Genomic DNA, 9161 nt, shown 5'->3' with positions numbered 1-9161 from the left:
CTGACCGCCACCGTTCCCAGGCTGCCTAATGTGGGATGGAAAGTAAGGCTGGGAGAGCGTATATAGAAGCGTGCCCGACCTCGTCGTGGCAACCTGTACGGCAGCGCTGGTAGGCGCGATGAGCGTCGTGCCACCTGACCCGAGACGGGTCGCAGGCGTCGTACCGAGCGCGTCGAGACCGTGTCCTGATGTGATCTGCACGGGTGAGTCACGTCGGCGTCAAAGGAGCGACGTGCGACCTGTCAGAGCTTGATCTCCAATCTCAGCTGCCTCTGCGCGTCCTGGGGAGGGACAAAATTGTCGCCGCCGGAGACGACTCGACGCCGCTGAGATTGGAGATCAAGCTCTGACAGGTCGCACGTCGCTCCTTTGACGCCGACGTGACTCACCCGTGCAGATCACATCAGGACACGGTCTCGACGCGCTCGGTACGACGCCTGCGACCCGTCTCGGGTCAGGTGGCACGACGCTCATCGCGCCTACCAGCGCTGCCGTACAGGTTGCCACGACGAGGTCGGGCACGCTTCTATATACGCTCTCCCAGCCTTCCTTTCCATCCCACATTAGGCAGCCTGGGAACGGTGGCGGTCAGAGGCAAAGCCTACGAGGGGTGGTGGAACCACATGTCACGGCTACTGCCGGCGGCTCGACCCCACGATAGCCTCCGAAGGCTGACTTTGCGGCACCATCATCGGACGATGTCGACGAGTTGGGTCGCTCTCGCGGTAGCCAGATGACCTCTCCTTCTAGGAGCATCGGCCATGGCCGCAGGGAGCGCGGGGGAGGGCGCTGGAAGCAACACGGAGCTCCGTTGGAGACGTTTTCAAGATTAGCGTGTCAGAGTGAAATGGCACTAGCCTAAATGGTGTTTTTTGAGATTTGACTTTGAAGTCAAGAACCAACTTTTTTTAACAACAACATGTCACATGCACAAGTGGTGCTCAACGGTCGCGAGGGAGAGAACGGAGTAGCGCACGCATAGCCTCCCACCCGCCGCTGGCCACGGCCACAGCCATTGCCAGAGCGGTAGCGATGCCAGGCGGCGGCCCCGCCGTCGCCGATAAGGCTGCGACAGCAAGCAGGCCGACGCTGCCGACCAAATCCGGCTGGGAGAGTAGGAGGTCGAGACGTTGCTGTCGCCACGCGTCGCGAAGCGCCACCGCCGCCGCGAGAGCGAGCAGGCTGGCCGCTCCCCCGCCGGACAGGAGGCGAGAGGCTCTGCGGTTCAGCCCGCGGACGAGGCGCAGCGCAGCTCTGCTCGCGGCGCGGGCCGCGAGCCTATACGTTGTGAATGCAGCACACCGTCCGGCATTCCGAGCACCGCATGTGCACGGGCTACGGGTATACAGCGGAGCACGGTTGGTCGAGTACGTGTCGTCTGTCGGAATACAGAGCGTGTCCGCATCTAGGGCTCGAGATATGGGGGAGATACGGGGCGATGTGGGATCCGTTCCGCATCTAGGGCGCGATCCTGGCGAGCGCCGCGGCGTAGCGAGGTGGAGGCGGACGAGCACCAGAGCGGGGACGGCCGCGCACGACCCCCCTCACGCCCTCCTCGCCGGGTGGCACTGCCGGCGGCGCGGGCAGCGCCGAGAATGCTCTCGCCTTCGGACTCGGTGGCGGAGGCGGTGGTGGGCGCGGTGGCGGGCGCGGTGGCGGGCGCGGTGGCGGGCGCGGTGGCGGGCGCGGTAGCGCTGCCGAAGGCGGAGGCGCTAGCGGCCGTCGTGACGCTTGCCTTCGCGGCGATGGTGTTCTTGGCGGCGGCGGTGGCATTGGTGGCGGCGGCGGTGGGGGGGGCGGCGGCAGCAGTTGTGGTGGCGGCGGTGGTGGCGGCGGTGGTGGTCGCGGTGGCGAAGGCGAAGGCGAAGGCGAAGGCGAAGGCGAAGGCTGAGGCTGAGGCGGAGGCGGAGGCGGAGGCGGAGGCGGTGGCGGTGACGGCGGCGGTGATGGCGGCGGCGGTGATGGCGGCGGCGGTGATGGCGGCGGCGGAAGCGAGGAGAGTCGGTGGGGCGGAAGCGACATCCTTGGATAATCTCGGGCACTCACGGCGAGGGAACGACGCTGGGCCGAGAGAGCCGTTGCGAGGACGGCGGCCACGGCGCCGCCACCCGCAGCGATGGCGGCCTGGCGAGCACTACCCCCAAGAGGCTGCTGCTTGTATGGACCACCGTCGTCGCCGTCGCCACCGCCTTCGCCACCGCCGCTGCCAGCACCGTTGCCGCCGTGACCACTCACGCTTGCAGGCCGCCGAGAGATGCCCCCCCCTGCCCATTCCGTGCCCGCCGCCTCCTCGCCGCGCCGCGCCGCCTGCCTGGTCTGGACCCGCTCACAGCTGCTTGTGTGGGATGCGACCCGGGGTGAGGCAGCTGCAGTGCTGACTGAGATGCCGCGAAACCTCACAGACGAAGCGGCTGGGGCTAAAGCAGGCAGCTCTTGCGAGGAGGGGAGGGCGCTCGCGTTGGATGCGCTCTGCACGCAGCGGCCTCCCTCCGAGTCCTGGTTCAGATCTGGCCGGGAGACGACGAGCGGCGAGCCCGCGCACGCGTTTCCCGCAGCAGCCCTCCTCACCTCAACAGCCGCCACCACCACAGCCTCCGCCTCCTCCGCCGCCACTGCCACCGCCTCTGCCGTCTCCTCCACCTCCATTGCCGTTGGACGGCTCACTCGGGTCATTGGCACTGTGGTCACGGCTGGATCCAGCACGCGCAGAAGGACAGCGGCGGTGGCGGCGGCGATGGCAGCGAAGGCGGCGACGGCCAAGGGCAGCATCTGCCGCGCCAAGACACGGTGACGAATGAGCGACGCAGCTTTCGGTGGACTTTCAGCCGTCAGCCGTCGCACGGCCGCCTCACCTTTTTTACTGGCGGAGTCGATGCCGACCAGCACGACCGACGACGGACGCTGTGAGAGCGGCCGGCGGCGACGGGTCCAGGTAGAGTGAGAGTGCATTTATGGTTTGCAGCAGAGCTGTGCCTTGTGGACGGTGCTTGCTTCAACCCCGGCCGGGGGGCCCCCGGGGGCAAAGAATTTTACAACGCGACTCCCTCGCAGAACACTGGGCACGGGACTGGCGCGCACTGGCACTAACACAGGTACACCAGAGAGAAAGCGTTTTAACGACGCCGTCGCCAAGGGGGAGTGTGTGTGTGTCGTCGCGTGTCCTTGTCTGGTGTTTATTAGCTCCGAGTAGAGGGGGCGTTCTGCTGCTAGGTAGGGGAAACCTGGAGCGCGGTACTAACCCTCGGAGACCCGTGTTTATTTTACGGACGGCCCTTTCCCTGCGAACGCGCACCCCCGGGGCTAGGGCTCTCTTGCCCGCAACCCGATGCCAATCATCCGGCCCGCTGGGTGCGCTTCTTAGCTCCCTGGCCCTGGATGTGCGGTTAATGACTGCACTCCAAGTGCTCCAAGTTTTACGAGAGAAAGCGACAAAAAACAAGATCCACTAGCTCCGAGTAGAGGGGGCGTCCTGCAGTTAAGGGGAAACCCGGTACGCGGGTCCAACCCTCGGAGAACCGTGTTTACTTTATGGCCCTTTCCCTGCGAACGCGCACCCCCCAGGGCTAGGGCTCTCTAGCCCGTAACCCGATGCCGATCATCCGGCCCGCTGGGTGCGCTTCTTATAGCTTCCCCGGCCCTGGATGTGAGGTTGATGACTGCACTCCAAGTGCTCCAAGTACAAGAACACAACGCACTCTCTCACATGACAAGCGATCCCACGATTGCGGATGTGGGGACCGCTACATGTGATTACATGAAGGGACAAGGGTGTGGAGGGGCCCGTCTGCACCGCTGGGTGTGGAATCTGGAAAATTATATATTTGCGGTTGCCGGTTTGGCGCGGATATTTCAGGCTTACAGACATCAAGCTTACAGACACAAGAATAATGTCACCATCAATCATTTCACATGCACGTGACCTCCCGCCCCCTCCCGCTCAACTAGCGGTCTGCGCACTGTAACTAGCGCCGCTTCCGCTTCTTCTTGCCGCCGCCGCGCTTCGCGGAAGCCACGCCGGCGCCCGCTGCCTCGGCTCGCGGCGATTCATCGCCGCCCGCAACAGCTCCCGCTGCCTCGTCGAGTGGCTCCAGCGCAGGCAGCACGCCCTGCTCCTCGAGCTGGGCATTAAGATTGAGCGCCCCTGCACGCCCCAGCTCGTTTGCCTCGTTCCAGAAATCCTTCACGCTAGAAAGCAAGCCGCCGCCATCTTGCTCCGACGCGGCTCCCGCCGACGGCGGCGAAAGGGGCGACGCCGGCGTCGGAGGCGGCGGAGGAGGAGGCGAGGCTGCAAAGCCGCCACCGCCCGTGAAGACACGCTCTCGGGCCACCTTCTTGGCGCGCCTCTCTGCGCGATTTGCGCCGCCGGCGGCAGCACGCCGCTGCTGCAGCTCGGTCCAGATGCGATCGAGATTCTCGTCGCGGGTCTGCATCTCCTGCGCGTAGGCCCACAGGCAGGCCCCGCCGACGCCAGCGTCGAGGAGCAGGGACAAGGGTGCAGAGCCAAACGGCAGCACGTCCTCCGCCAACGCCGCCGCCTGCTCGTTGCCTGCTAGGGAGCCTGCCGCGACGGCGGCGCTCGCCGCAGCGAGAAGGCCGAGCACAGCCGTGCCTGCAACTCTGGGCGTGCGGCCCGTAGCCGCCCGCGCCTCAGCCTCGACCACCTGCTTCGCGAGCTCTGGCGGCACGCCCTCGAGCGCCATCGTTGCCGACGCCGCTCGGGCGCAAGGCAACGCTGGGCGGAGCGTCGGATGCAGCGCAAGGGTGCAGAGCGCGGCCAGGTGCATGAGTAACACGACTAGCCGAGGGGCGAGCTTGCGAAAAAAAAACCCTAGCGGACTCCGGTGTGTGTGTGTGTGTGTGTGTGTGTGTGTGTGTGTGTGTGTGTGTGTGTGTGTGTGTGTGTGTGTGTGTGTGTGTGTGTGTGTGTGTGTGTGTGTGTGTGTGTGTGTGTGTGTGGAACTCCACCCAGGTTCACTCCCAGGTCGCTGTCTTCCGCCCAGCAGTCCCGATTGCCGCTGCGCGAGGCTCAGAGGCTCAATGACGCGGCTCGGAGCGTCGAGGCCATCTCGCGCCCGCGCAGCTGCGGGCTTTGGCATCACGGGCTGGTATCACTAAGCATGTCGGCCTCGTGCGGGAGAGCGCTAACGAAGAGCTTCTGTACAAGGGCGCGCCCGCCGGGCATCCCCTTCTCAAGGGCGCCCTTGCGCCCTTGCGACTCCTCCGGAGCCCTCACTGGCCGTCCTCCTCGTCGTCGCTCTCCTCGTCGGAGGGCGCGGCGCCGTCGTAGTCCTCGAGGGCGTGCCGCTGCGCGAAGCGCGTGAGGAGCTGCTTGCACAGCTGCTGCAGCTGCTCGGGCTGCAGCTCGTCGAGGGTCGGCACGCCTGCTCGCACGTGCGGAGATATAGCCGAGATATAGCCGAGATATAGCCGAGATATAGCCGAGATATAGAGAGTCGGCACGCCTGCTCACACGTGCGGGTGTGAAGAGTCGCTGCTCACAGCGTGTGCTGCGCCGGCTCGACGAGCGTCGGCACGCCCCAGCTCGGGTGCAGGCTCTCGGCTATCTCGGCTATATCTCGGCTATATCTCGGCTATATCTCGCCCCAGCTCGGGTGCAGGCTGAGTGGGTGGTGGCTCCGCGCGAAGCGCTGCAGCTCGTGGTAGTCGTCGCCCTCGGGCGGCTCCTGCAGGAAGGCGAGCTGCAGCACCTCGTGCAGCACCTGTGCGCGCGGCCCCTAGGGCTCGGAAGGGTCGCCGGGAGGGGGAGGCGGCTCAACCTCGCCGCCTCACCCACGGCAGCATCTGCTCGAGCGACGCCTGCACGCTCGGGGAGGGAGGGGGGGGACTCTGTCGAATGGTGACGGGGCGCCAGTCAGCGCAAGACAGCGGGTGGCGGCTTTTCTTGGGAGGAGGGCTACTCCCCTCCCCCCTCCTCCTCCGCCTGCCGCGGCCCCGGGTGCGAGCTCTCGCTAGACGGGGGGGGTACGCATGGTGGCTGGTATGGGTCTCCTCCTCTCCGCCTGCAGCCGCGGGTGGGAGCTTTGCGCCGCCTCGCGATCCCTCGCCCGCCCCGCCGCCGCCGCCGCTGGGGCGCGCACCGCCCCGCCCTCGCGCGCGCAGTACTCGGCGAGGTCGAAGGCGAAGGGCGACGGCCGGCGCGGCGGCGACGCCGCGATGACGCTCGCCGCGCCGTCTCCAAAGTGGAGCTCGACCTGCTCGCCGACAGAGTGCACGCCCACCGCCGGCCGGAGGAGCGTGGGCGCCGGCACGGAGGGGAAGGGGGCGCCGCAGAGCTCGCCGTCGACCGTGAAGAAGATGGCGCCTGTTCACGGCTGCGGGTGTGAAGACACGCCCTCCACGCCTCCACGCCTTGAAGAGAAGGCTGCCGTGGCAGCGGTCCGGGGGAGCGCCCGGCGGAGGCAGCACCAGCCCAGTGCCGACGGTGCGGCCGGTGCCGAAGGGGGCGCCGAAGCGGCGGCCGTACCCGAAGCTCGAGTAGACGTGGCCGTCGTCACCGTGGTAGCCGTATGTGTGCCTCACCCACCCGGGCTGCTTGTTCTTGGACGGGAAGCCCTCGGGGCTCCACCCGACTGCGATGAACCCGTGCTCTCCCTGACTGAGCACCCGCACCTCGTAGTACACCACTCGCCCCGACCCAAACGGCTGCGGCGTCGGGGAGCCGTGCACGCACGCGCAGCCCACCGTGTCGCCGTGGCACTGGTCGGTGCTGCCGCTCCACATCAGGCGCTGCCGCCACACTCCAGCCAGCGCCGCGTCCGGCGCGTCGTAGCTCCGCAGCCACTGCGAGAGCGGCAGCGGGCGCGCCTCGCTCGGGCGCTCAGGCAGCTCCGCCTCGACGGCGGCCCCGGTGCTGTCTGGTCCGACGCCCGCCCGCATGGACGACGCCTGCTGGTAGCGAAGCAGGCGCGCGGCAAAGTCCGCCTTCTCGGCCCCGCGCGCGGCGGTTGCGATCCAGACTTGCCACAGGAGGTTTCGCCAGAGGATGGGGTCGTCGGCCGCCACCTTGAGCGCGGGGCACGTGGCGGCAGCGGCGAGCACGTCCCGCACCGCCAGAGAGGCGAGCACGAGCGCGAGGCACTCGGGAGGCAGATCCAAGAGGCAGCGCACACTACTAGGCGTGTCCGGCGCGGCGGATGGCCCGAGGGAGGGCTTCATACACAGTGTTGCTCGCGCGATTTCTTTTAATGGGCAAAAATTCCCACGATTTGCCCGACGTTTATTTTTTTGATTTTTGTGGGCTTGCGGTATACACACACGCCGGGCGCATGCAGGTGATCGACAAGAGCGCGGGCCACCTAACCAACTTCGAGGTGGCCTCGCTCCTGCAGCGGCAGGTTCGCGAGCGGAGAGCGGCCGAGCGCAAGATGCCGCTGCCGGGTGCGCGCCGCGCGGTGTCGGGCTCCTGCCGCTCGCTGCAGGACGTCGAGGTGATCACCGAGCAGGCGACTGGCTACCTGGACAAGGCGGCGTGTGCGGCGCAGTCCCGCGAGGGCATCGCCCGCTTCGTCGAGGCGCTGCAGCGCTTCCAGCTCACGCGCGCAGAGGAGCTCATGCTCATCAACTCGCGGCCGCGCTCCCTCGTCGAGCTGCACCTGATCGTGGAGGAGTGCGAGGAGCGGATGCAGGAGGAGGAGATGCAGGAGCTCCTCAGTCTGTGCGCGGTCCTGGACTCGCCCGTCGGCGAAGCCGCAGCATCGTAGCGGCCATTTGTGGGTGTGGGCGCGTGTGTCCAAAAAACAGGTTCGAGCTCGGCCTTTCTTTTACGGGGTGTGGAGGGTGAGTTGACCAAGGGGTTGTGCGCCGGGCCCTCCTGCTCGGCTCCAGCCGGTAGACAAGTCTTGTCATCAACAGAGTAGATGAATCTGACCTCGGGGCCGATGTGACCAAGCGCTGGTAGAGCGGGGTCGTGGTTTTATACGCCTCACACCCATGGTCTCACAGTGTGCCCGCAGCGGTCACCGAGCAGTGTCGCTCACACAAGCCGCAGCACAAGTGACTGAGGGCCAGTGAGGGCGAGCCCATCGCTGTCACAGCTGTGGCAGCCGCACAGTAGGCTGTGTCAACTGTGCAGAGGCTTGTGAGCACGCAGAGGAGCGCTGCTCTCCAGGGGCTTCTGTCGCAAAGAGCAAAGAGCTGCATGCCACCGAAAGCGCTGTCGAGGTTCGCCGAGCGCGGCGCAGGTTGAGGGAAGCCGCCACCGACGAGCGCGTTGGACTTCACTCCGGACAAAAAACGCGGCACACAGTGGACGCGGTGCGGCCTAGGTGCGGCCTGCGGGGCGCCCTTACCCCTTAGGCGCCGGGGCGCGTGCCGCGCAAACTTAGCGGCGAGGCGCGGGACCGTCTGTGGCGAGGTGGGTCGCGTCCCTCGATTTTTCCGTCAACCCAGCATCCACACGCTTTAGTTAGCAAACCGATAGCGCGCTGGAATCGGTGCGAGTTTCCGTTATTCGTACCTGATGCTGATCGTCGTGAGAAAGTTCATTCTTCAAACAGCTGCGTCGCCTGCCTGATACACCCCCGCAGGTCAGCCGCGTCGGCAGCGGCCGCCGCCGCGCGCCGCCTGAGCGTGGCTACCTTTAGGCCGCAGGCTCTGCGCGCCCAGCGGGCCAAGGCGGATTGCTTGCGCGCGCACGCTGTGGCGCCCAGCACGAGCTGCATCTTGGCAAGGGCCCAGCCGGACCGCGCCTCGCGGAGTTGCCTGTGGACTGCGAATGCGTGCTCCTCCGCGAGTGCTTGCCGGCCGGACTGCTCCGCCTCGAACGTCACCTCGAGGTCCAGGATCTGCTCGAGGTCTTTGTAAGTCTCGCGGTTGGCGCCAATCTCGCGGTTGGCGTCGATCGCTACCTTAGCCACCGAGGCCAATTCACTACCCAACGAGGTCGCCACAGCGCCCGCCTCCTTAGCCATCAAGGCCAACTGGTTGACGGCCTCCTTAGCCATCGAGGCCAACTGGTTGACGGCGTTGTTGCTCAGCGAGATGTTGTCGCTTTCGAGCCGCCTCGTCGCGACGGCAGCGGCTTGCCGCAGCGCGGGGACAGCAAGCGCCTCCCGACTCGCCGCGGCTTCGGCCGCCGCGGCCTGCGTCACGCGTGCCACAGCCGCCTCGGCCATCGCCTCGGCTGCCGCCTCGGCCCTAGC

At 66.8% G+C, this 9161-nt stretch overlaps 4 protein-coding genes across 4 annotated transcripts in view; 2 read left to right on the top strand and 2 right to left on the bottom strand.

Annotated features, from left to right (window-relative positions):
• Positions 1-2254: 2254 nt before the first annotated feature.
• On the top strand, positions 2255-2787 carry EMIHUDRAFT_361257 (hypothetical protein; the record flags this gene model as incomplete). Its single annotated transcript, XM_005792217.1, has 1 exon — positions 2255-2787. A coding segment is annotated over one exon (533 nt), but the record flags the coding sequence as incomplete, so codon positions are not given.
• Positions 2788-3962: 1175 nt separating this feature from the next.
• On the bottom strand, positions 3963-7176 carry EMIHUDRAFT_108829 (hypothetical protein; the record flags this gene model as incomplete). The annotated part of the gene is made up of 4 exons (XM_005792216.1): positions 3963-4811; positions 5791-5817; positions 6099-6322; positions 6360-7176. 4 exons carry the CDS (start codon positions 7174-7176, stop codon positions 3963-3965), a joined length of 1917 nt encoding a protein of 638 aa, XP_005792273.1.
• A 209-nt stretch (positions 7177-7385) lies between these two features.
• EMIHUDRAFT_108828 (hypothetical protein) lies at positions 7386-7721 on the top strand (the record flags this gene model as incomplete). The annotated part of the gene is made up of 1 exon (XM_005792215.1): positions 7386-7721. One exon carries the CDS (start codon positions 7386-7388, stop codon positions 7719-7721), a length of 336 nt encoding a protein of 111 aa, XP_005792272.1.
• Positions 7722-8508: 787 nt separating this feature from the next.
• Positions 8509-9161, bottom strand: part of EMIHUDRAFT_223401 (hypothetical protein) — a gene marked incomplete at both ends in the record, with an annotated part of 1695 nt that continues 1042 nt past the window's right edge. The window contains 2 exons of the mRNA XM_005792214.1: positions 8509-8529; positions 8598-9101. Of these exons, the coding sequence (XP_005792271.1) occupies positions 8509-8529; positions 8598-9101 (525 nt within the window). The remainder of the gene's footprint in view (positions 8530-8597; positions 9102-9161) is intronic.

The sequence above is a fragment of the Emiliania huxleyi genome (assembly GCF_000372725.1).
Source record: "Emiliania huxleyi CCMP1516 unplaced genomic scaffold EMIHUscaffold_109, whole genome shotgun sequence".
Lineage (NCBI taxonomy): Eukaryota > Haptophyta > Isochrysidales > Noelaerhabdaceae > Emiliania > Emiliania huxleyi.
Note: the sequence above shows the minus strand (reverse complement) of the source record. Positions and strands in the feature narration are given on the sequence as shown.